This window comes from Thalassophryne amazonica, chromosome 15 (assembly GCF_902500255.1).
Source record: "Thalassophryne amazonica chromosome 15, fThaAma1.1, whole genome shotgun sequence".
NCBI lineage: Eukaryota > Metazoa > Chordata > Actinopteri > Batrachoidiformes > Batrachoididae > Thalassophryne > Thalassophryne amazonica.
In genome coordinates, this window is record NC_047117.1 from 1,151,647 (window position 1) to 1,179,572 (window position 27,926).

The window sequence follows — 27,926 nt, forward strand, 5'->3', positions numbered from 1 at the left end:
AACTGTAAGCTTAGCTGATCAAACGTGCGTAAGGCACCAAAACGGCTGAGAGTTTTACCTGACTGGTAGAACGATATCTCGGCAGGGAGGTGGAGTTGCTGTCCGGCTTTTATGGATGGATGGAATGATGAGATGATGAGTGGCACCTGTCACTCCCGGCTACTTCCTCGAGGCGGCTGCGCCCTCTCGTGCCTGAAGCCCGCACTTCAGGCAGGGCGCCCTCTGGTGGTGTGCCAGCAGTACCTCCTCTTCAGCAGCCCACACAACAGACAGAGAGAAAAAGAACAGAATCAGTCTCCCGGAAAAACTACACCTAAGGTTAAATTTATCAATTCATCAAAAGTAAATTGACTGGAAAGCAAAGAAATTACTAATGTGATCGCCGGCCACTAAACCTAAGCTCCACTAACAGACCCAAAATTTAGATAAAGTTGAGACTGAGGCCTGTTCTGTTACTAATAAAATGAAAGATAGGCAGCATAGATTCATACTATGCAAGTATACTAGCCATATGAAAGGGAAAATACATGTGTCTCAAGTTTGGACTTGAAAGTCTGTACAGAATCTGACTCTTTTATTGATGCAGGGAGATCATTCCACAGAACAGGGGCACGATAAGAGAAGCTCTGTGACCCCCAGACTTTTATTCACCCTAGGGACACAAAGTAGTCCTGCACCTTGAGAACACAGAGCCCAGGCTGGTGCATAGGGTTTAATTAGGTCAGCTAGGTAGGGAGGTGCCAGTCCATGAACAATTTTATAGACTAGTAACAGAACCTTAACAACATGATACAAGACACAATACAACACATGATACAACATAATACAACACAATACAACAAGACATAATACAACATAATACAACAATATTTGTTTGTTTATATGCTTGTTTTTTCACCTTAGATTTGGAATGTTTTTTGATCTGACTGACAAAATGTGGTGAAAACATGCAGATAATAGATAAGCCTAAAAAATAAAATAATAATAATAATTATTATTATTATTAATATAGATAGATAGATAGATAGATAGATAGATAGATAGATAGATAGATAGATAGATAGATAGATAGGTAGATAGATAGATAGGTAGATAGATAGATAGGTAGATAGATAGATAGATAGATAGATAGATAGATAGATAGAGTGAGTGAGGAAAATAAGTATTTGAACACCCTGCAGTTTTGCAAATTCTCCCACTTAGAAATCATGGAGGGGTCTGAAATTTTCGTCTTAGGTGCATGTCCACTGTGAGAGACATAATCTAAAACAAATTCTGGAAATCACAATGTATGATTTTTTTAATTATTTATTTGTATGTTACTGCTGCAAATAAGTATTTGAACACCTACCAACCAGCAAGAATTCCGTCTCTCACAGACCTGTTAATTTTTCTTTAAGAAGCCCTCTTATTCTGCACTCTTTACCTGTATTAATTGCACCTGTTTGAACTGGTTACCTGTATAAAAACACCTGTTCACACACTCAATCAATCACACTCCAACCTGTCCACCATAGCCAAGACCAAAGAGCTGTCTAAGGACACCAGGGACAAAACTGTAGACCTGCACAAGGCTGGGATGGACTACAGGACAACAGGCAAGCAGCTTGGTAGAAGACAACAACTGTTATGATTATTTATTAGAAAGTGGAAGAAACACAAGATGACTGTCAATCTCCCTCGGTCTGGGATTCCATGCAAGATCTCACTTTGTGGGGTAAGGATGATTCTGAGAAAGCTCAGAACTACACAGGAGGACCTGGTCAATGACCTGAAGAGAGCTGGGACCACAGTCACAAAGATTACATTAGTAACACATGATGCTGTCACGGTTTAAAATCCTGCAGGGCAGCAAGGTCCCCCTGCTCAAGCCAGCACATGTCCAGGCCCGTTTGAAGTTCACCAGTGACCATCTGGATGATCCAGAGGAGGCATGGGAGAAGGTCATGTGGTCAGATGAGACCAGAATAGAGCTTTTTGGACTCAACTCCACTTACCATGTTTAGAGGATGAGAACAACCCCAAGAAAACCATCCCAACCGTGAAGCATGAGGGTGGAAACATCATACTGTGGGGGTGCTCTTCTGCAAAGGGGACAGGACGACTGCACCGTATTGAAGGGAAGATGGATGGGGAGATTTTGGTAAACAACCTCCTTCCCTCAGCAAAAGCATTGAAGATGGGTCATGGCTGGGTCTTCCAGCATGACAATGACCCCAAACACACAGCCAGGGCAACTAACGAGGGGCTCCGTAAGAAGCATTTCAAGGTCCTGGAGTGGCCTGGCCAGTCTCCAGACCTGAACTCAATAGAAAATCTTTGGAGGGAGCTGAAACTCCAAACCTGAAAGATCTAAGATAAGATAAGATAAGATAAGAAAAGTCTTTATTCATCCCTCAATGGGGAAATTTCAGTGTCACATCACAGCATAGAACAGTAAGAATAGAAGGGCATGAAATAAAACAAACAAGTATATCTTAAAAAACAAGAACTAAAAAAAAGCACTGAGTGTTGGGTAAAGCTAAGGCTACCATTGTTCAGTTCAATGCTGCACTGTCGGGATGTGAGAGTGATCAGATAAAATGACTTCAGTGTGAAATGTACGATAAGTTACTCTGATATTTACAATATGGACAGGTTAAAATATAGTAGGTAAAGTGACTTGAGTTTGCACCATAAGTTAAATTATTGCACCTAATAAATACATCAGGTAATGACATGATTATTGTCCTGGTTGCTATGGTTACCACAGTATGACCACTGATCATTGTACAGTCTGACAGCAGCCGGGAGAAACGATCTGCGGAATCTCTCCCTCACACAACGAAGGTGGATGAGTCTGTCACTGAAACTGCTCTCCAGAGCAGACAGAACGTCCAGCAGGGGGTGACACTCGTGGTCCAGCATAGATGTAAGTTTAGCCAGAACCCTCCTGTCCCCCACCTCCTGCACAGAGTCCAGAGGACAGCCCAGGACAGAGCAGGATTTCCTGATGATTTTATCCAGTCTTTTCCTGTCCCTCTCTGTGATGCTGCTGCTCCAGTAGATCACACCGTACAGGATGGCTGATGCCACCACAGAGTCATAGAAGGTCCTCAGGAGTGGCCCCCTCACTCCAAAAGACCTCAGCCTCCTCAGGAGGTAGAGGCAGCTCTGACCCTTCCTGTAAAGTGCGTCCATGTTGTGAGTCCAGTCCAGTTTGTTGTTCAGATGAACACCCAGGTACTTATAAGAATCCACTAGAGAAGATCTGTATGGAGGAGTGGACCAAAATCCCTGTTGCAGTGTGTAAAATCTTGGTCAAGAACTACAGGAAACGTTTGACCTCTGTAATTGCAAACAAAGGCTACTGTACCAAATATTTTCACAGGGGTTGTACTTATTTGCAGCAGTAACATACAAATAAATTATTTAAAAAATCATACATTGTGATTTCCGGATTTTTTTTTGTTTTTAGATTATGTCTCTCACAGTGGACATGCACCTAAGATGAAAATTTCAGACCCCTCCATGATTTCTAAGTGGGAGAACTTGAAAAATCGCAGGGTGTTCAAATACTTATTTTCCAAACTGTAGATAGATGGATAGATAGTAATATGGTTAATGAGATCAGGGCCAGACCTTATAAAAGGAATCAAACATAAAAGTGTTTGATTCCTGGTAAAACAATTCACTTAAAAGATGATGTTTAACAGTAGATTTGAAATTGTTCAGTCTGTTAACAGACTCTGCTGGTAAATTATTGTATGTAAAACTGCATTATGAAAACTGCATTGTGAAAACTGAAAGTAAAAGAGCAACAATAGACCAAAAAGACCTTTCGACAAGACTCGTCAGTGTACTACTGACTTTCATTTTTATTTTTTGTTGCGCTGTCGTTTCATCCTCCGCTCCAGGTGGTGGCGATAATGCGCTGGAAACGTGTAACACCAATAGTTCGGAAGAGGAAGCAGCTAGCAACAGCGGTTGTGTTGCAGCCGTGTCTCGGTTCTGGTTCTGGGTTCTGGGTTCTGGGTTCTGGGTTCTGGGTTCTGGGTTCAGTGTCATGGCCAGATACGGTCGTTATGGAGGAGGTAAATACTTTTTTAGTGTTTACTATGTGACTTCAGCATCACTGATGCTAACGGCGCTAGCTTAGGTTCTGCGGTATCATTTGTTCAAATCTTAAATGATCCAGTAAATAGTCTTCTCCGTCTTTTCACTTTTTGCGGCTGCGACACACGAGATTCTAGATTTTTCCACCGTAATAAAGTATTGTGTTTAATTTTGTATCCGGCTGGAGAGGTAGTTGGTGTATTTTCCAAGTCTGTAGTTTTATAAACCACAGTTGTGTTCTTCTGCATTTACGGCAAAGTTTCACAAAGACGTTTTTACTTTGTCACAGATGTTTTCTATAAACTTTTCATAAATGATTTGGTTTAATTTGATACTTCAAAAACCAAAAATACTGGAGCGAAATGAGATGTATCAGTTCACTTTGTGATGGTTAAGTCGTGCTTTGATGCAGACGTCAACTCGTGGAGCTATCTGTCAGTCTGTCCCTCTAAACCCTCTGTCAGTCTGTCCCTCTAAACCCTCTGTCAGTCTGTCCCTCTAACCCTCTGTCAGTCTGTCCCTCTAATCCTCTGTCAGTCTGTCCCTCTAAACCCTCTGTCAGTCTGTCCCTCTAAACCCTCTGTCAGTCTGTCCCTCTAACCCTCTGTCAGTCTGTCCCTCTAAACCCTCTGTCAGTCTGTCCCTCTAAACCCTCTGTCAGTCTGTCCCTCTAAACCCTCTGTCAGTCTGTCCCTCTAACCCTCTGTCAGTCTGTCCCTCTAATCCTCTGTCAGTCTGTCCCTCTAAACCCTCTGTCAGTCTGTCCCTCTAAACCCTCTGTCAGTCTGTCCCTCTAACCCTCTGTCAATCTGTCCCTCTAACCCTCTGTCAGTCTGTCCCTCTAAACCCTCTGTCAGTCTGTCCCTCTAACCCTCTGTCAGTCTGTCCCTCTAATCCTCTGTAAGTCTGTCCCTCTAACCCTCTGTCAGTCTGTCCCTCTAACCCTCTGTCAGTCTGTCCCTCTAATCCTCTGTAAGTCTGTCCCTCTAACCCTCTGTCAGTCTGTCCCTCTAACCCTCTGTCAGTCTGTCCCTCTAATCCTCTGTCATTCTGTCCCTCTAACCCTCTGTCAGTCTGTCCCTCTAACCCTCTGTCATTCTGTCCCTCTAACCTTCTGTCATTCTGTCCCTCTAATCCTCTGTCAGTCTGTCCCTCTAACCCTCTGTCATTCTGTCCCTCTAATCCTCTGCCAGTCTGTCCCTCTAACCCTCTGCCAGTCTGTCCCTCTGTCTTTGCATTTAAATCATTGCATGTCCACCAGAGAAGAACAACATTGTGCCGGTGTTTAATTTATCACTGTGTGCTTTTGCTTTCTGGAAGTCTGAACTGTAGACCGTGAACCAGGACCTCAAAATACGGAAAGCGTTACCGAAAAAGTGGCAAAGGTTACCATACCTTTTCTGAAAGCCTGGAATCTCAGCTTTTCAATCATATATGATGGCCATCTGACAAGAATAGCTGTTAGAAGTTATGGCACAAAACGTAATCTAAGGTTGAAAAACCTTTTGTCGACGAACCAAAGCAGGATCATGAGATAGTTGAAAATCTAAAAATGGTATAACAACAAGTGAGACATGGATTCCGATGTTTTGGGGTACGGCAAACCCAATTATGACATTAGCATTTGAAACCTGTGAACATGTGAAACCTGGCTTAAATCCACAGCTGTCCTTCCTCTGAATGAGGCCTGCCCACCGGCGTACACTTTTAGTCACGTTTCACGTGATGTTAAGTAAAGGCGGAGGTGTTGCTTTTATTTATACATCCAGGTTTGCTTTATTAACTTTGGGGGTCATAAATATAATTCATTTGAGCATCTGACTCTCCGTTATGCCCATGATGCTACGTACTGTCAGGGCCATAAAACTGGAAATCAGCTATGTTATATTGTCACTGTCTATAGGCCTGCTGGCCCATATTCTGATTTTTTAGATGAATTTGGCGTGTTCATCTCTGGTCTTTCAACTAGTGTAGACAACATTTTGATTATTGGTGACTTTAACATTCACATAAATAAGCCCTCTGATCCCCTTGGTAAATCATTTATGGAAATCATGGATGCACTAGGATTTCGGCAGTTCATTCATGGTTCAGTGTATATCAGTGGTAATACTCTGGATTTGGTTCTTGCACGTGGCCTTGCTGTCACAAATATCGACATCCTGCCTCTTGCATCAGTGGTCTCTGACCACTCGCTTATTAGGTTTACAATTATGCTGCCGCGTGTAGTGGAGCAACAACCTTGCCTATCATTGCGGCGATGTATTAAACCTTCAACTTTGACTGAACTCGAAGCAAGACTACCAGAAATCTTAACTTCAAGCTTGATGAAAGACAGTCTTGCCTGAATAGCCAGCCTGTAGCAGCACAACTGTGTGGTCCGAACTCTGTGACCCTCACAAGAAGGACATAAGCGCCATGACAGAATGCATCGCGGACTACATCAACTTTTGCTTTGAAAACACTGTACCTACCAAGACAGTGCAGTGTTTTTCGAACAACAAACCATGGATTAACCCTGACATAAAGACTCTGCTGAAGGTGAAGAAGAGAGCCTTTAAATCAGGGAACCGAGAGGCCCTGAAGAATATACAGAGAGAACTGAGGAGGGAAATTCGCAAAGCTCAGACCGCCTACAAGAGGAAGTTGGAGAAGCAGCTCCAACACCAGAACATCCGGGGGGTGTGGAGCAGCTTGAAAACCATCTCTGGGTTCAAACCCCCTCCCAAACAGGCAGAAGGTGACCATCAATGGGCAAACGACCTCAACAAGTACTTCCTGAGGTTCGACACAACCCCTCCTCCTCCTCCCCCTGCTCTATCTTCGGTGCCTCTGCCCAGCATCCCCCCTCCCCTCCTTACACCTCTGCTCACACCGCCACCACAGACTGCTTCATTCCCAATACACATCCTGGCACCAACCAGATCTCCTCCACCCCTACCTTCCCCCCCACCTGCTCTCCACTCTTCACGGCAGATCAGGTCAGGAGTCAGCTGAAGAGGATAAAGAGCAAAAAGGCAGCAGGTCCAGACAAGATTAGCCCGAGGCTCCTCAAATCCTGCGTGGGGTCATGGAGCGGGTCTTCAACCTGAGCCTGAAGCTGAGGACGGTGCCACACCTCTGGAAAACGTCGTGTGGTCCCAGTGCCCAAAACACCGCACGCCAAGGACCTCAACAGCTTCAGGCCAGTGGCACTCACATCCCACCTGATGAAGACCCTAGAGCGTCTCGTCCTGTGTCACCTCCGCTCCACGGTGAGCTCTGCTATGGATCCACAGCAGTTTGCTTACCGGCCTGGCATTGGAGTGGAGGACGCCATCATCTCCCTGCTGCACCGCTCACTGTCCCACCTGGAGAGGCCCAGCAGCGGTGTGAGGATTCTTTTCTTTGACTTCTTCAGCGCTTTCAACACCATCCAGCCGCGGCTCCTGAGGGACAAGCTGGTGATTGCGGGAGTGGACGAGGATCTGGCTGAGTGGGTCCTGGACTACCTCACAAACTGGCCCCAGTTTGTAAGGACCAAGAACTGCATGTCTGACCTCCTGACCTGCAGTGTGGGGGCCCCCCAGCGGACGGTCCTCGCGCCCTTCCTCTTCACTCTTTACACTGCAGACTTCAGACTCAACATGGACAGCTGTGTCCTGCAGAAGTTCTCCGATGACTCCACCCTCATTGGACTTATTATGGATGACAATGACGCGGAGTACAGAGGACTAACGCAGGACTTTGTGGACTGGTGTCAGAGGAACCACCTCCTCATCAACGCGGGGAAGACCAAGGAGATGGTGGTGGACTTCAGACGCCGCCCCACTACACTGCCCCAAGTGAACATCCAGGGAAGGGACATTGAGAGAGTGGACTCATATAAGTACCTGGGTGTTCATCTGAACAACAAACTGGACTGGACTCCCAACATGGGCGCACTTTACAGGAAGGGTCAGAGCCGCCTCTACCTCCTGAGGAGGCTAAGGTCTTTTGGACTGAGGGGGCCACTCCTGAGGACCTTCTATGACTCTGTGGTGGCATCAGCTATCCTGTACGGTGTGATCTGCTGGAGCAGCACCATCACAGAGAGGGACAGGAAAAGACTGGATAAGATCATCAGGAAATCCTGCTCTGTCCTGGGCTGTCCCCTGGACTCTGCAGGAGGTGGGGGACAGGAGGGTCCTGGCTAAACTTACATCTGTGCTGGACCACGAGTGTCACCCCTTGCAGGACGTTCTGTCTGCTCTGGAGAGCAGTTTCAGTGACAGACTCATCCACCCTCGCTGTGTGAGGGAGAGATTCCGCAGATCGTTTCTCCCGGCTGCTGTCAGACTGTACAATGATCAGTGGTCATACTGTGGTAACCATAGCAACCAGGACAATAATCATGTCATTACCTGATGTATTTATTAGGTAAAATAGAGCGCTTCGCTCTCAGACTGCTTACTTATAAGGTTTTGAATAATCAGGTCCCATCTTATCTTAGGGACCTCATAGTACCATATCACCCCAATAGAGTGCTTCGCTCTCAGACTGTAGGCTTACTTGTAGTTCCTAGTGTTTGTAAGAGTAGAATGGGAGGCAGAGTCTTCAGCTTTCAGGCTCCTCTCCTGTGGAACCAGCTCCCAATTCAGATCAGGGAGACAGACACCCTCTCTACTTTTAAGATTAGGCTTAAAACTTTCCTTTTTGCTAAAGCTTATAGTTAGGGCTGGATCAGGTGACCCTGAACCATCCCTTAGTTATGCTGCTATAGACGTAGACTGCTGGGGGGTTCCCATGATGCACTGTTTCTTTCTCTTTTTGCTCTGTATGCACCACTCTGCATTTAATCATTAGTGATCGATCTCTGCTCCCCTCCACAGCATGTCTTTTTCCTGGTTCTCTCCCTCAGCCCCAACCAGTCCCAGCAGAAGACTGCCCCTCCCTGAGCCTGGTTCTGCTGGAGGTTTCTTCCTGTTAAAAGGGAGTTTTTCCTTCCCACTGTAGCCAAGTGCTTGCTCACAGGGGGTCGTTTTGACCGTTGGGGTTTTACATAATTATTGTATGGCCTTGCCTTACAATATAAAGCGCCTTGGGGCAACTGTTTGTTGTGATTTGGCGCTATATAAAAAATTGATTGATTTATTAGGTGCAATAATTTAACTTATGGTGCAAACTCAAGTCACTTTACATATATTACACTACATATTACATATATATAGTACTTATATTTTAACTTCATATTGTAAATATCAACTTATCGTACATTTCACGCTGAATACATTTTATCTGATCACTCTCACATCCCGACAGTGTATAGCATCCCGGCAGTGCAGCATTGAACTGAACAATGGTAGCCTTAGCTTTACCCGGCACTCAGTGCTTTTTTAGTTCTTGTTTTTAAGAGATGCTTGTTCGTTTTATTTCATGCCCTTCTGTCTACTCCTGCTGTTCTATGCTGCGATGTGACACTGAAATTTCCCCATTGAGGGATGAATAAAGGCTTTTCTTATCTTATCTTAGAAACCTGAGTGGGAAAACAAATGTAAAATGTACAAAATAACATGTTGCAGTAAACCTTAAAAATGTTGCCAGCCTGAGGAAGAGTTTGTGACCTTGACCTTTCACTGCAAAGCTATTTTTGTAATTGGATATTCAAGAAACAGAAACTTAGGAATCCATTTCTCATTTGTTGTTCATAAAATAAAGGATGGGAAAATTGAGAGATAATACAAAATTTGTGGAAAAATGTCTTTGACCTTGTCAAAAGGTCATGACCTTGACCTTCTACAGCAATGCTAATGTCATAATTGGGTTTGTCATACCCAAAAACATAGGAATCCATGTCTCACTTGTTATACCATTTTTAGATTTTAAGCTACTTCACTATTTTGCATTGGTTCGTCTGCAAAATTTTTCTCAACCTTAGATTATGTTATGTGCCATAACTTCTAACAGCTACTCTTGTCAGATGGCCATCATGTATCATTGAAAAGCTGAGATTCCAGGCTTTCAGAAAAGGTATGGTAGCCTTTGCCACTTTTTCGGTAACGACCAACCCCTCTGGCTCACGTTCTACTAGGGATGGGGCCGATCCAGTATTGGTATCAGGTTCCAATACCAATGTAATTCATGGATTGAAAAATTTCTGGAGCCCGACCGATACAGATTTTTTGAGGCCGATGCCGATTACGATATTTGGATGAAAAAAATGCAGATAATCGATAAATCGTCTGACTTGCCAATAAATCAGCTGATATTATTGTTTTTTTTTTTTTTTAAATGAATAAAATGTTCTTTTTTGGACCCTTAACAAAAAAGGTATGAGCTAAAAGCTGAAGCTTTGTCTTCATATTGATTAACTTTATAACAGAGAAGAATTTTCAAGTTCAAAAAAAGCAAAGATCCAATTGGAGCAGTTAGGGGGCTATTCATACGGGCCAACCACTCCTGAAAACGATCTTTGCCATATCACGTGAGGTAAATCTGCCCTACGATTGGATTTTGGAAAACCATGTGACGGAGAACCAATTCCAATTGGACACTCACATTGCGCACGTCATCACACATCTTCTATGAGGAGTACCAAGATGGCCGACGTTGGATCGAAAGTCCGCGGAGTTAACTTTTCAGCAAAAAAAAGTACATTTCTATCTCATATCATTAAAAAGTTATTTAAAATTTAGTAAAGCTTGGTCCCAGCCATCGTATACGATGGCGTTGGCCCCAGACGGTTAATGGCGAACGGCAGTAATTCCCAGAACCCTTCCGGACGACCAGTGAATCTGAATGTTTCAACCTCTTAGCAGTAAACGAAAGTTTTTCAAGCTAAAAATAAGGTCTACACAACGTGGACTTAATAAAAAGCGTGACCGACACAATGAAGTACATTTGACACATTACTACATAAACTGAGTTAATCAAACTGAGTTGAACTGAAATGGGAGAAATGTGGGGTGAATGTAATCGCAAAGTTAGTACAAACAACATCCTTATAAACTTACTTGTATGCTTTTGTCAGCCTATCAGTGCAGTGTGACGGCGAACTATGGGGGCCGGTGATGAACACATTTAAGCAGGGGTGTAAGCAGCTCTCAGTTGAATGGAGTCAGAGCTCCATCTACTGGGCAAATGGTTCAAGGACATTTTACATTGCCGACACAAACGTTATTTCAGTAATTGTTCTGTTCATGAGAAATTATCAGCGTTCTGTCGGCAAAAATTTTGGCCGATAGGGAGTACTTTGAAAAGGGCTTATATCAGCCGATAATATTGGTCGGGCTCTAAAAATTTCCAATACAACCTGCGGAGTTTTCCGATCCAGGAGCCATGTCTGTTTTTTTTTGTTTTTTTTTCCCTGCTGAAACGTCTCCAGAAGGAATTTCCTGCTGGTTGCCTCTGGCTGCAAACCACAGAAGAGACCTCCCGAATGGAGGTGTGCCCTAATGAGACATGAAGCAATGAGACACGCCTCTGTTCAGGAAATCCTCCCCACAGCCTGCATCTAGCGAGTAGGCGAGCCTTAATATAAGCAGCACTGGAGCTGGCGAACTTTTCATCACATGTCCGCTGTGTGGAACACCGCAAAGCAAGGCAGCAATGTGCAATGTTTGCAGAGCTGTTGTACCAAGAGGTGGAAGCTACAATACAGCAAACTTAAACATTTGAAAAAGCGCCACATTAAAGACTGTGAGGATTTTTTTAGCCAGGACCAGAAAGATAAAAGGAGTCGATTTAAATGGGGTCCGCCTCCCATGTCTGTCCAGTTGGCCAAAAATCCAGGGCTCTGGCCTTGTGGCCAGAGAATCCTTTAAATGGAATGTGAGGTTTACTGACTACTATTGCACAGCGATTCCTGCTGGCCTCTGTCACATATCCACTATAATTAAAAGCTGGTGAGTTTATAGGGATTTCCATCCTTTAAATTCTTAAGTTTTTTTTATGTTATAAAAGAACACAACATGTGCTGTCAGGTGACAGTTTGATCAGCCAGATGTGTACAGACAGCAAAGACCACACTGTCACTTTGTGTTTGATCACTTTGAGAAATTAAATAGCTTATTCTGAATTAACAAAACTCACCTTTGTGCAAGAACATATGGAGGAATAAAAGTGCCAAAATTTAATAAATAAATTCGTCATTAAATAATTACTTAAATGTGTCATTAATTCATTAAAATTGGAATTAAATATATAAATAATAATTTCACTATTTTATTATTTCATGGTCAAAAACATGTAATTATTTCACCATTTAATTAATTACTTCATGGTCCTTGTGTTGCAGTGCATCATGAATTTATTTTATCTGTCAAAGTTGGCCATCAAAGTCAGTGGGCGGATTTCTAACACCTGATTGGTTACCCTGCACATCAAGTCACTGCAAATTTATTCCAGATAATGGATTGATGTAGAGCTAGTGAACACATTCCTATACACTGGGTGGGGCTATTCACCTCTACGATGGTTTAGATACTCAAATTAACTTTATTTGCAACCACTAAAAGGCAAGGTCCTGCTGGCCCCAGTGTGCGAGAGCGTGCCGTGCTGCTCTGCAGTTCCAGCAAACGGGCAATTCCCAGGTTTGTTGGCAACGAAGAATTAAACTGAGTGCAGAAGGAACTGTGGAATCGAGATTAATAGGGGGAAACAGCATGGGTTGGTGACCAAAAACATGACCAACATAACCGGTGGAAACTGAGGGTAAACTGTTATGAGCAAGTTTGACCCAAGGAAGCTGTTCTGACCATGATGCGGGATGGCAGGATGCGAGAATCTGGAGCCCCTTTTCCAGTTCCTGGTTAAGCCGTTCCGTCTGCCCATTGGCCTGTGGATGGTAGCCCGAAGTGAGACTACATGTTACCCCGAGGAGACGGCAGAACTCCCTCCAGAAATGAGATGCAAATTGTCGACCCCGATCAGAAACAGTGTCTTGCGGCAACCCGTGTAATTTGAAAACCTGGTTTAACATAACTTCAGCGGTCTCTTTAGCGGATGGTAATTTTCTCAATGGTATGAAATGGACCATTCTGGAGAGACAATCTACAACAGTCATAACTACAGTGTACCCTTTTGAGGATGGAAAACCGCTCACAAAGTCCAACGTGATGTGGGTCCATGGGCGAGCCGGGACAGGCAACGGCAACAAGGCACCTGCAGGTGGACAGTTAGAAGATTTGTGCATGGCACACACTTGACCATGGCACGCACTTGACGGGCAGTGATGTATTCAGTGACATCCCTCGCGAGACCAGCTGTACCTCAGCTTTCACTCATTCCTGAGTGACAGAAGTGTCCTAAAGAAATAGGTGAGAGCTTAGAACGTGACGATCGCTCTGCTCTGACTGTGGAGAAGCCGCTGTGTGAGGACGAAGTGGTGACTACAGCCGATCCAGCTGCGACAACACAACACGGAACACCTTTCGGCTCCTCAGCCAGGTATGTTTTCTTTATCTGTCCATCTTTGATTGATCCCAATAATGCCTCAAGATTAGCTTCTTCCATCGTAAAATTATTTTATTTTTTTCTTGTATATAATTAATTTACAATAAGCCCCTTCTGTTCTTTTATTTTTTTATGTGTAAAGATGTTTCAGGATTTTGTGTATTACCCATTTTGTTTGTATTTAATCCATCAACAAATTTTATATATATATCCTTTATTTAACCAGGTAAAAGCCTCATTGAGATTAAAAATCTTTTTTTCCAAGAGTGACCTGGCCAAGAAGGCAGAATCCGTGCAGCTGCAATCCGTGCGGACGGATTGCAGCTGCGACGCTCCGCCACAGGAAAAACACCTCCGTGTTGATAACCATTTGTAAAATCCAGGCGGCTTTTGATGGCTTTCAGTGGAGTGAGTATCTGAGAAATTGTTTAACAGTTGGGCATGTTCCAACTTGTCCTTAAGGCTTCCAACAGAGGTGTTTTTCCTGTGGCGGCGCGTTGCGGCGGCTGCGAGCCGACGCTGCAATCCGTGTGCACGTCTTTCATTAAAAAAAATCTCCTTTAACAGTGGAATATCCGGATAAAATGCTGAAACCAACTTCTTCTGAAACCTCTCTGTTCTCTCACGACGTCCTGGATCAAAAGAGTCTGAAATGTGGAGGTTTTCAGCTTGAAACAGGCTGACGACGGCGCCTGGGAGCGCTGCGCGATGTCCCGCTCCGTGGGAAGTCCTTAAAGCGACAGTATCACCTCAAAATCTCTCATCAGCCGTTAAAATTTTCACCGAAAACCAGCTGAATTTTTCGAACCGTGTCCACTTCGATGTGCCTCACAGGTTTTGAAAAAATTGTGATCAAACAAAGCGCCAGTCTCTCAGCAACTTCTCAGACAAAAGAATTCCGACAAGGGGCTGGACGACTCCTCCCACAAGGAGTGCTCACAGGCGAATGACGTCACCGACAGGCGTGGAAAAACTCACGCATGCACATGAGGGTTCAAGCATGTCTGACGTAAAAACATATGAATGAAATCCATATAGTTTTTGAAAAAAAAATAAAAAGGACCGTTACTTTATTGACAGACCTCGTGTGTGTATATATATGTATGTGTGTGTATATATATATATATATATATATATATATATATATATATATATATATATATATATATATATATATATATATACACACACACACACAGACACTTAAATAAATAAAATAAAAATCACAACATCCAGCCAGCATGGAATACAGGTACAGTTACTGAAATGCCATATATTAATAATTAATAGTAAAATAATTCTGCTCAATTAAAAACAATATTCTAACACTAGCAGTAAAGATAAATATTGAGCTGTAGAAAGCTTTCTCATTTTGATTATTTTCTCTCATACAGGTGCAGTGGATGCTGCCGACAGCAGCTGGGGCTGAAGTAAAGGAGCTGGTTATGAAGATTAAACCACCCTTCAAGATGACAGGTGGGCAGGACACAAAGTCAACAATGCAAATGAACATTGTGACTGTTAGTATTAAGGTTTTTGAATTGAACTGAATTTATTTTGGCACACAGATCCAAGCAATTAACAAAACATACAAAGAAAGAAAAAGAGAAAATAGCTTGTAGATACCTACCCCATTAACCAAAGAAATAAAAATTGTACATATGTATATAAAAAATTATACATCCATCCAGTTAAATCCAGTCTGAAGTGGGGGGGGGGGGGGACTGCAAAGAAACCATTTATTCCCACTCCCTATTTCAACCGCTCAATCACTGCACTCATAGGACACAATCCCAATGTTACCGAATAAACTACATTCACAATTCAGCAACTCATAGAGCACAAACTCATTGTTCTTCATCAGTCACATATCTAGAGAACATCATTTCTTTATATTGATATTTAAACTGAATAATATGTCGCTTGAGTTCCTCCATCAGTTTAATCCTTATTTTAGGGCTACAAATGGAGACACAGAAACCTTTCCTGGTCATCCGGGGCCCTGCAATTTTAAAATAATACAAGTCCCTTAGATTATATTTTCCCTCTCTCTCTGTGAAAAATTCTTGAATTCTAAAGGATAGTTGCTTATTTTTCACTTTATACATTAATTGAATAGTCTTAAACGCAATCGTGGAGTTTTAATATTTTATGGGTTGGTGTGGTCTCGATAACCTGCATTGTGAATTGTTCTTAATGCTCTTTTTTGGAGAATAAATAAAATGTTTATGTTAAAATGTTTATCTGCACATTTTAAAAATGTGCAGATAATTTTTACTGAAATAATATAAATTATTTTATTTCACTCCTAACCACAGCACAGCTCAGCAAAGAAGATTCTCTGAAAACCAGAGCAATCACCTGACTTTGAATCCTTGTGGAAGGGAGCCATTTGCAGACTGAAGGAGTATCGCATCTGGGAACGCACTCTTCCTCTGATCTTGTCTGGAACAGCCAACCAGCTGTGGACCAACTGCTGTGTGATGACCAACTTCCAGGGATAACTTGATATGAAAGTCTATATTCCTGCTGAATAAAGCATAATTTTTTTTGTCTTCTTTCAAATATTAGTGTGAAATCAACCCCAGAATCAAACCTCCATCCTTTTGCACATCAACTCTGCACATGGATCACACAGCTGTATCGTATATAGTTAGTATATTGGTCTAGTTCTGTTGTACTGTATATAGTTAGTTATATGTGTACGAGTGTGTATATGTGTACTCGTATATTGAGTATGAGAAGAGTCACTTATTTGAGATCTAAAAATTTTTTTTTTAACATTTGTGAGTGACACTAACATTTAGTAAACATTTAACCCTCTGGAGTTGATTGACGTGCCACCACATAAAAGTCACATGAATCAGAATCGCCTTTGTCATTGTAATTTGCATTACAATGAGATTTGAGTGCAGCTCCAAAAAGGTGCTTTCTGTGGTGCGAGTAATTTTTAGCCAAATAAAAGATAGTGAAATTTAACAGTAAATTATTCAGAGTATATGTACAACTAATATAAGGTAAGGTAAAATAAAATGAAATGTGGACTAAGTAATGTAAAACAAGAATTATATACAACTGTGGAATTATATTGCACAGGAATATTGCACATGGTTTACAGATATTGCACAAGAAACTTGAAGGTGTGGATTAGAGTGATTTGTTTTTGTTCAGAGCAGTGATCGTTCTGGGGAGAAAGCTGGCCCTGAGTCTGTTTGTCCTAGTTTTGATTGACCTATACCGTCGGCCGGAGGGTAGTAGGTCAAACAGGTGGTTGCTGGGGTGGGATGTGTCTTTGCAGATGCTGGCAGCTCTGCTGAGGTAGCGAGAGTTGGCAATGTCTTCCAGGTGAGCTGGCAATGTCTTCCTGGCCAGCTTGATGACCTAATTAAGTCGATGTAGCACACAATCCACTCCACTCTGTCTGTTTAAATGCATGTTGAACGTGTGGAATTCAACCTCCACACCACTTTTTAAATTTTGTTAGTAGACCAAGTATAACTTGAATTATGAGAAATAATTTATGAGGGTTTTTTGGGGGATTATTTTCACATATTCGCTGCGCGTTTTGCAGACACCCGTAGCAAAACAACTGATTTCCTCATTCAGCTGGAGGAGCGAGAGGGCTGGAATGAAATACGACTCCATCAACTGCAGCAGGAGGGAGGGGTGTTACCATTGGTGGAAAACTCAAGAGCTAACCAAACAAAATCACCTACTCTACATGGGATTGATGACAACCCACAGACCCTATGTGGGGGTGTGTGCGAGCATTTTGTGAACGTGATTTTCTTCCATGTCGCTCTGTTTGCGACAACAAACAAGTAAAAAAAAAAAACATTTTCTTTATCACTAATGTAAAATATATTACCAAATAAACAATGATCCATAATCCACTTAATTTGCTTGCTGAGAGAAGAAAAGTGTGGTTTTGTGTGGAGCGAAAAGCAGACAGCAATCAGTTTTGAAAGTTGTGTGATATTTGCTGTGCTTGGAGTGTGTTTTAGCATGTGTGGTTAGTGTGTGTAGTTATTTATTTAGTGCATCAAGATAATCAGGCTTCTGTAACAACACGTCAAGTCTCTCTCTCTTTTTTTGAACTGCTTGAAGGTGATCGAAGTGCAGAATGCGTCACCAGAGTGTGATCAATTTGACGATGAAGTGGACTTTATTGTTCTGTCTGGCTGAACAACAGCAGGTGGATCCACCGATCTGTGCGCACAGAGCTGCACTGTGGATCGAACCGCGTGCTTCTCTTTCTAGCTTCTCCAGGACTCGCTGCAGAACTCTGCTCCAGCGCTGAGTCATGGAACACAGAGCAGGCTCTCGGCGCAGAGAATACTAGTTCAGGTAGAGACCCCCCCCCCCCAAGTGCAAAACACCTTTTTATATATATATATATATATATATATATATATATATATATATATATATATATACAAGGGTAGGCTGAAAAGTTCTAAGGCTCACTATAATGCAGTTAATGCGTTACTCCTTCATGGGGAGCCTTAGAACTTTTCAGCCTACCCTCGTATATATATATATATATATATATATATATATAAAATATATGGCCACTAACAAGACAGTCTGTACCAACTCCAATAAAAATGCTACCAAAACAAGGAACTGGGGAAAAATACACATGGATATTGAGGTGGAATATCTACAAATTCTTAGCTTCTGATGTGTATTGGACAGGAATTATTTTTCTGAGTGGCACAAATATAATTTGTGTGGCATCTTATTGCATGTAAATAGCCACAGAAATGCCTGAAGCATTTCCTGCATTTTAATGTGAATTGTGTATAACTTTGTTTATGCTACATTTTTACATATATTTTTGAAATTTAACATTTATATTTGCATTCTAAATTATAAAAATGGTTTGTTAAACACATTTCTGGTTTTCACAGTAAAAAAAAAACTTTTAGGTTTTGGGGTAATTGTAGGGTCACTGTTTTAATGCAGTATGTCAGAATGAAAGAAAAAAAATGACACCAAACAAGGCAAACAGCTTTTTTAAGGTAAATTATGAAGGTAAAACCAAAAGTAGTCGAAAATGCCCCAAAATAGCCAAGACTCCAGAGTGTTAATAACACATGTCTGAGTTTATATATATAATTTATTTACAGTTACTAGACTCATAAATGTACAGCTGAGAAGTGGAGACCAATGTTTTCTGGTTTGAAGTTATCATGTAGCTTTCTGCACTGACACTGGTATGACGGGCAGTCAGACTTGGAGAACTCAGACAGGCCGCGCAGCACCGAAGAGATAAGTGGTTACAGTCTGAGGCTTCATGACCCCATGCTTATCAAAAGTTATCAAAAGAATTTTTGGAGGTCAAAAGGTGTGGCTGCTAGGATTCGTCAAACTTTGGCAAGCGTTTCGGAGCATGCTGTTTCACTTCGAACGGCTGTCACGCCCACACACTTCATCGGAGATCCTTCAAACTTGCTGGACATGAAGAAGGCTCCGCCCTGAACATCCCTATATATTAACTTCCCACCTAAGGCATAGCGCCCCCCAGTGGTAACAGTCAACTTCATTCCACTTCTAAAACATGCAGAACAAGTTGGTGAACGTAGGCGCTGATCGCCGAGAAGCTGCGAGTAATGGCGTCAGTATGGTGGTGTGCTGAGTATCGATCCTTCACCATGAAATTACGTCATTCCTTTTGATGGCTTTAATTTTGTCATATCATCATGAAAATTGGTACACAACCTCTTACATGTGATGGGGTGTCACCCATGGACGGGCCAAAATGCCTCTATAGCGCCCCCTTGCAATATTCAAAAACCCCTCCCCATAGGGTTTTTTTGGAATAGGGAGATGACAATTGGTACATGTGTGACTTGCACAGACGTACAAAAGTCTCTTGCACCATGGGTCTACTCCAAACAGGAAGTTGGCCATTTTGAATGTTCTCATTTTGAAATGATTTCCACATGTTGTATTTGAATGAACTCCTCCTAGGGATTTTGTCCAATGCACTTCACGTTTCTTTCAGCTCACCCAGAGGCTATACTGATCAGAACTTATCAAAAGCTTTTTTCTATGTCGACGTGTGTGGCTGCTGTGGCGCTGCCATTTTGACCCTTCTCCATGGAACATCAAATCATGATAACTCCTTCATGCTTTGTCTGATTGACTTGAAACTTCACATGTGTGATGAGGGTTGACCCCTGAACACACCTGGCCCCTCTCTTTGTGCTCTGAGCGCCCCCTAGTGGATGAATCATCAGCTTGTCAAAACTCCTTCATGCATGGGTTGATTTGCTTGAAACTGTGTGATGAGTTTGCCCATGTGCACCTACCCACATCTGGTCATGTTCTGGGCACCTCTTGGTGGATGAACCATCAACTTATCATAAGTCCTTTATGCACTGACCGATTTGCTCCAAACTTCACAACCTACCATCCCTGGTTCTCAAGACCAGGCACCTAAGTGGCTCTACTCTACTCTTTTCTACTCTCCTATTTTACTCTTCCTTTTTAGATATTTTCTAAAAAGGAATAGATATACCTAGATATACCTAGATATAGTTATTTAGATATACCTTTGTATACTGGCATAGGTCCACCTTAGAATTGGAATCTAATATATAAGATATACCTTACTGAATTTTCATGTGTGATGAGAGCCAGACCCTGAATGCTCATCACACCCGTAGTGCCAACTGGTGGATGAACATGCATCTTGATGTAAATCTTAAATTTGTCCAAAGTGGCCCAAAATTTAAATGTGTGACACTGGTCCTCTCCTAAACACATGTGCATGTCCATACCTGTTTACACTTGTCACGCCACCTGCTAAAAACCAGAAGCAAATCTTTACAGACATGTTTTTCATTTCATTGACCCATTTGTTCATTCCAGGGACATTTTCATTCTCAGTTTTACAGCACATACAGCCGTGTGCTTGCAGCTCTGTCTCCAGTAAAATAATTGTTTATATTAAATTAGAACATGAGCAGTACTCGTCAATAAAATAGCCTGTGTCAAAATCATAAAAAAAATGAAAGAAATACCCCCCCCCCCCCCCCCCCCCCCCCCCCAAAGTGACCCTTAATTGGAGTAAACCGGTATAGAAAATGGATGGATGGCTAAAACGGACCAGAGTTTGTACTGTCTTGCCGTTCGACTTGTCTGGATTTCGTGCAGACGTGAGCCCCTGAAGCTAACCGCTCTCTCATGTTTGACCTTATTCAGTGTTTCCTGTTTGCCTCATGCACTTCCTGTATGTAGCTCTGGTGTGACATTGTGGAATCCAGTGACAAATCTGTTCAATACAGTTTTCATGTTCACTTTAAAATTAAATGGTTATTAATGCACTAATAATTGGTTCTGGGGTGGCACAGTGGATTAGTGGTTAGCACTATTACCTCACAGCCAGAAAGTTGGGGGATGGCTTCCCGCCTGGTCCTTTCTGTGTGGAGTTGGCGCGGGTTTCCTCGGGGTGTTCTGGCATGAACCCCGCCTCTCACCCAATGGCTGCTGGGTGTTAGTGGGTATAGAAAATGAATGATTAATAATTGGTTCTTCTAAATGTGACATTCAAAGAATCTACCTCTGGGACTTTGTGTAATTATTAGGTTCATAAAGTTTAGTCCAGTGTTACATTTTGTCCAAAAATCTCCCCTACCTTTGGTTAATGAGAAAAATGTGGCACTGATGCTCAGTTTAGATCCTGCACAGAGATATTTTGATTTGAATTGTTTCATATGAACTGAAGCAGGATTCAGGCAGGTTCCTGGTGCATGTCACATGACCATGTCATGTCATGTCTTTACAGAGACCAAGGTGTATGTGGGGAACCTTGGAACGGGAGCTGGGAAGGCAGAACTGGAGCGGGCTTTTGGGTACTACGGTCACCTGAGTACAGTCTGGATTGCCAGGAACCCCCCAGGCTTTGCTTTCGTGGAGTTTGAAGACCCCAGAGATGCTGATGATGCTGTTCGTGGTTTGGATGGAAAGTCAGTATTTTGTGCGTTCACTCTCCATCTTGTGTTTAAATCATCATTTACATCTTTTGTCATAAACCTTCTGCTTCAAACACATTCACGGATGACCTCACTGCATGTGGAACAAAAACAATGACCGACCGACCACCAGACACTAAACTTGACTTTCTTTCTTTCTTATGGTTGTTTGGGTAATCACAGTTCATTTAATGTTTTGTACATTTTTACAATAAAAGCTGTGGAAGCTGTGCAGTAAAATCAGTTTATTGTGAAAGTCACACACAGGAGCAAGGTCAAAATAATGTGTTTCTAAAAACAGACACATAAGATTATGAACAGGTTTTGTTGTTTAGAGTTGTACCAGGAGGTGTGTCCGGTCTAAAACTTGGGGCAATCCTAGTGCAGATCTGTACTGAATCCGCTGTGCAGAGAAATGGAACCGCAGTGTGAACTGGTGTTGCTTTTCCCATGGCTACCGACTAGTTTGATGTTTTGTCATTGACACGCAGCATAATAGCTATAAACTGTTAGAAATATGCAGGTTTTCTCCTTTTCCTCGTCATGCTTTAACTTCATTATACGGCTTTTTTCCTCTAACTTTTGACAAGATATTAAGACTTTTTTTATTCTTAATGTTTGGAGTTGTAATATTTCCTGCCTGGTTATTTTTCATATTCTAACTCTACACAAGTGAACTCTTTGAATTAATTTAAGTTTAATTAATGTTAAAAACAAGCACTAGCTTGTTTAATGTCAGGACCTGTCTGCCCCCTCGTTTTGTCCAAAGGGTAAATGATGAATGGACTGCATTTATATCGTGCTTTTCCATCTGCATCAGACGCTCAAAGTGTTTTACAATAATGCCTCACATTCACCCTGATGTGAAGGTGCTGCAAACCGGGAGCAGCTCTCGTATTAAGGACCTTGCCCAAGGGCCCTTAGTGATTTTCCGGTCAGGCTGGGATTTGAACCGTGGATCCTCTGGTCTCAAGCCCAACACTTAACCACTCGACCATCACCTCCCAAGAGATGTCTTCCAGGCACCCCCCCCCCCCCCCCCCCAATCAACAGGGCATATCTGTCTCGGTGTTTGATAGTGGAGCTGGTAGTGGTGATTTAAAAACATCCAGCCCCCCCCGAACACCACTATGCCTCCATAGAAATGTGAAAAGATGTAGACAAAATGGTTTCTAGTTATTTGGATAAAAACCCATTCTTTGTGGTGCACTATGTCAGGTCAAAGGTCGTGTTTGGAAGTGCTTAAATTTCCCATCCCCAGTCATAATTCTGATTCTGGTAACCTTCAGACCTAAAAACAGCAGATTCTGAACTTTAAGATGTGAAACCACTTCTGGGTTCCTTCATGACTTTCTGATTAGATTTACTTTAAAATTCACAACAACATGCTGAACAGTTTTGGACATTTCCTGGTTTAAGGTTTTAGCTCCTCAGTATAAGCTTTCATTCTTTTTGAGGACCTTTGCGCAGTCTTTCTATGACAACATGACCAGATGGCTGCACAGATTGACCTGTGTTTTATGTTGGCATGGAAAATAAGAAGAATTGGATTGTAAGGTGTTGAGTGCAGAACAGACAGTGATTTAGTCCTACTCTGCTTTTTGTAGGGTAATCTGTGGATGTCGGGTTCGGGTTGAACTCTCGAACAGGATGCCAAGACGTTCCCGCTATGATCGCCCACCGACCCGGCGACCTTTTGATCCCAATGACAAGTGTTACGAGTGTGGAGAGAAGGGCCACTACGCCTATGACTGTCATCGCTACAGCCGCCGCCGTCGCAGCAGGTGACACGTCCGTGGCTCCTCCCCTTTTATGCAGTTGGAATAAGGATGTGTTAAAGTGCACCCGAGTTTCAGTCAGAGAGAAACAAACAAACAAAGACCCTTCACGATTGACACAAAGGTGGAAAGAGTCACCTTGCCCGAATTAGGTAAATTGGCTCATCTTCTTGGAGTTGGAATTTGGTGGGGTGAGAGCTCACAGATGAGTGCCTGGTAGTCAGGTCTGAGCCATTGGGCTCGGTTGGGCTCAGCCTGAAGAAACAACATAGCATCACCTCTGTGTAGACACACCAACGACAAGGAGTTAATAAAGGGCAGCAGACAAGAGCATAAGACCATACAAAGTGACACTCGGTTATGTTACCTGACGTTTGGAACGTGGAACGTCACCTCTCTGATGGGGATGGAGCCGGAGCTTGTGTGGGAGGCTGAACAATACCAACTACAAATAGTTGAGCTCAACTCCACACACAGCACAGGCTCTAGAACCAAACTGCTAGAGAGGGCCTGGATTCTCTCTGGAGTTGTCCAGGGTAGTTGTGGAGATACTCACAAGTCCAAGGTTGAGTATTTTGGAGTTTTACCTGGTGAACGAGGGGCTGCTTTGATGCAGCTTTGTCGCATCGACTTTGACTGTTGTTTGTGCATATGTGCCAAACAGCAGTTCAGAGTATCCAGCCTTCTTGGAGACTCTTAGTGGGATCCTAGAGAAGATTCCTGCTGGGGACTTCAGTGCTCACATTGACAACGCTGGAGAAACTTTGAGGGGAGTGAGTGGGAGGAATGGCCCACTGATCCGAATCCAAGTGGTGTTTTGTTAGACTTCTATGCTGGTCATGGATAGTATGTTACTATGCTTTTTACTCTTTTAAATTCATTTAATTAAGAAACGGAGCAGGCCGCGGCCTCAACTTTATGTAAATTCTGTGTCTTTTAGTGAAGCTTAGGGCTAGGGTTGTACGATATGACCTAAAATTCACATCACAGTATAAATTAAATCCCTTCACGGTAACTGTATATATCGTGATATAAACGTAAGTGTAAAAATCATGTGTTTTGTGAATGGGTCCCTTAGCAAAGGTAAATTGATCAAAATAAATAAATAAAAACAACAACAAAAAACAAAAACAGATATAATGTAATTTTGAAAACATTTATTGTGCAGATCTCAAAACTACAGGTACATTTTTCCAGAAGGTACGTCTAAGATGCAAGCCTAGATTTGATGTTTTGATGAAATAATTCAATTTATTTACTGCTGGGTCAGAGGCTGAAGTTTCATCTCTTGAACACTAGAGGGCACACCCGCTCTGAATACATGTAATGCTTTCAGGACGGTCACTGGCACTTTTCTTCATTTAAAAAAACTCAGCAGGAAACCACCAAAATAAATAAATAAATAAATAGATAGACATGCTTAATCTACTCATATTTGAAGTCAGTCTGGGTAAATTGTCTCATCCTGGCTGATTTTGTCTTTTTGCTCCGGTTAAAAAAATCTTTGTGTTATTAAATGTGGTACTTTCTCAAATGTTTGATTCAGGACGTGTTGTGATTTGGCCCTATATAAATGAAAATAAATTTAATTGAAAATTGTCCAGTCTATAACAAACACCTTGTTTGGGCACAAGGGTGTTCATAAGTACAGTTGGTACCAGAGCACCCTAGGTTGAAGGTCGACCATAGATTTTTGTAAGTGTGTCATCACACCTGTAACCATGTGTCTTGGACACTCTGGTAACAAAAAAGGAGGGGGGAGCGGGGGTGCAGCTGTCATCTGATCATCACTAGGTGATGAGTAGTGTCAGATGGTGGGTTAAGACACAGCAGTGTTTAAGAAGGCCTAAATGCTTTGTGAGGGTTTTCTGGGAACATTCAGTAGAAGAATCTGTCCAGGTGGTTTGATTTAACATCTCTGAAGGACGTTCTACATACTGCGGGAGGTTGGGGACATGAAATTGGAGTGGTCCATGTTCAACGCTTCCATTGTTGAGGTGGCTTCTTTGAGTTGTGGCCAGACAGTTGTTGGTGCTTGTCGTGGTGGCAGCACAAGAATCTGCTGGTGGACACCTGCAGTAGCGGATGCGATTAGGCTGAAGGAGGGGTCATGCCTGGTTAATACAGAGGTCCTTGGAATCAGCGGATGGCTCCCAGCAGACCAGAAGGACTACAGACAGGTGTGTGGTAGGAGTTTGGAGAGGCCTTGGATAATGACTTTTGGTCAGCCTCATAGCCGTTCTGGCAAACCATCATACACCTCTGGAAAGGGAGGCAATTTTTCACCCATGCTGGTTTCACCAAGGGCTTAGAGCTGCTAACACAGACTAAGGATATTGTCAGGTGGTGGACAGAACACTTTGAGGGTCTTCTCAACCCCACTGGTATGCCCTCCTTACAGGAAGCAAGGATGGAATCCTTAGTGTATCTAGTTCCATTTCACTGGTGGAAGTCACCGATGCATTAAAAAAAATCTCTTGAGTGGCAAGTCACCAGGAGTGGATGAGATTTTCCCTGAGATGCAGAAGTCTCTGAATGCCTCATAACTTGCCCTCAGAATTGCATCTCTGCTTTTTGTGGAGGATGTGGTTCTGTTGGCTTCATCAGATGGTGATGTGCACTGAGCAAGATTAAGGTCAAGTGTGAAGTGACTGGGATGAGAATCGGCACCTGCAAATCTGAGACCACGGTCCTCTGTTGGAAAACGGTGGACTGTCCCCTCTGGGTTAGGGGAGAGTCATTGCCCCAAGTGGAGGAGTTTAAGTATCTTGGGGTCTTGTTCACTAGTGGGGAGTGAGATCAATAGATGGATTGGGGCGGTGTCTGATGTTTTACAGACGCTGTTCTGGACCATCGTGGTGAAGAAGGAGCTGAACCAGAAGGCGAGGCTGTCAATTTCCCAGCCGATTTAAGCCTCGATCCCACTGAATAATAAAGCCAGGAATAATGGGCCACGTATGTATTTTCCCGAAATTTCAGTGATTATTTGGCTAATGTTCCACTTATAAATCTATCACGTATCTGCTACTGAGGCGCCTCTATGTACCCCTCTGTACTTCACATGTGGCAGGTATCAGCCTCTAGTGAGCCTCGACCGACCTGTCATTCATCCTCGAGTGGTTTGTGTCGCCACATATGATCCATGTAGCGCCATGTAATGTGACATTGGTGCACGTTTGGGCTTGAGTTTGGTCCAAACCTCCAGCCCTCCCACACTCGGTCCCTTTAATGTGTGGGTTTTCAATTCACAACATCCATTCCAGATGTTGTCACATTTTTTAAACGCAGTCCAAAAATACACACTCCGGTACAGTCCGGCCGGTGTGTGCCGTGCGTCAGGCTGCTGTTCCACCTGTGTTACAGAGTCATTAAATGCAGCAGTTCTGCATGTGCACCCAGCTCTCTGTGACCCCCCCCCAAAAAAAAACCACACCACAATGAGGTGGCCACTTTAATTATATACACTTGCAACTGTGTGGATCCCACCCCCCAATAAAAAAACAACACACAAACACAAAACCTATCCATAACCAGACCAGCTAGAACTGAACCACGGGTTGCTGGATAGTCCCCTCTGCGCTTTTTCTCGCTGGCTTTATTTCTGCCACGGCTTACAGTCATTTTGGCACCGTGATCCAACTTTTAACTTTGTGTTCACCTGTTACTGTCTGCAAAATCGCTCTTTTGCACACATGTGCTCTGCATAAATGCCTGTCTTGAGTGCAAATCATTGCGTCAGCATGCACAGAGCACGCCTCATCTGATCCATTATAACAAGATGTTAAATCTATCATAAACATACTTTTACAGCTGATTATAAAGAAGGAATGAACATACAACTGTTTTACCAAGCTATTACAATATAAGCATTACAAATAGTTACCTTTTAAACTGTTCCAAATATGTTCTCCACCTCAGCGCATGAGACAGAGAGAGGAAAAAGAGTCCTGATGAAACAGTCCTCTGTGATTCCAGAAGTGATTAGAGGTGTTTTTAACAGCCAAACTCTGACAGAAAATGATTAATCTGCTACAAAATAATTAATTATTTTATATACAGTGTCCAGTGCAAAAAGCAGGTGGGATTGTCACGACGAAGTACGTGAGAAGGCAGAGCCAAAATAGCCTGTCCAAAATAGTCTGTCCAAAATAGTCTTTCCTGTCCTCAAAGCCGCCAAGTGCTCAGATAATGGGCTTTTAACAGTGTCGTCCTCGCCACAGACATACCTCTAAAATCCTCATTTGTCCTCGTAGTACCTCACACACAAACTGCCCCACGCTGTTGTTGCTAAATTTTGAATGTCTTGAAATTAGCGTATGGCCTTGCCTTACAATATAAAGCGCCTTGGGGCAACTGTTTGTTGTGATTTGGCGCTATATAAAAAAATTGATTGATTGATTGATTGATTAGCGCCACGCTCAGAGATGAGCCTCGTTAGCCGAGTATTGTGCCTCTAAGAGCATCTCAGAGCCACTATTCCCCCACATTTGTTGAATAACTGGACTCGTACCAAAAAAACATGCTACATGGCTCATTATTCATCCTTTATTATTTGGTGGAACCAGGACTTTACGCTCCTATCCTCACCTATGGTCATCAACTTTGGGTAATGATCAAAAGAACAAGGTTGAGAATACAAACGGCAGAAATGAGATTCCTC

At 42.7% G+C, this 27,926-nt stretch overlaps 1 protein-coding gene and 1 long non-coding RNA gene across 3 annotated transcripts in view; both read left to right on the forward strand.

The window, feature by feature from the left end:
- Positions 1 to 3,926: 3,926 nt before the first annotated feature.
- LOC117526415 (serine/arginine-rich splicing factor 7-like) overlaps positions 3,927 to 27,926 on the forward strand; it is a 65,019-nt gene continuing 41,019 nt past the window's right edge. For both annotated transcript variants that reach the window (XM_034188484.1, XM_034188485.1), the window contains exons 1-3: positions 3,927 to 4,073; positions 21,302 to 21,482; positions 23,096 to 23,272. In XM_034188484.1, the coding sequence (XP_034044375.1) occupies positions 4,046 to 4,073; positions 21,302 to 21,482; positions 23,096 to 23,272 (386 nt within the window). In that variant the 5' untranslated portion in view covers positions 3,927 to 4,045. The remainder of the gene's footprint in view (positions 4,074 to 21,301; positions 21,483 to 23,095; positions 23,273 to 27,926) is intronic.
- On the forward strand, positions 11,119 to 16,066 carry LOC117526416. Its single transcript, XR_004565281.1, has 3 exons — positions 11,119 to 13,500; positions 14,901 to 14,982; positions 15,825 to 16,066. It is a non-coding gene; the product is annotated as an uncharacterized LOC117526416 (long non-coding RNA).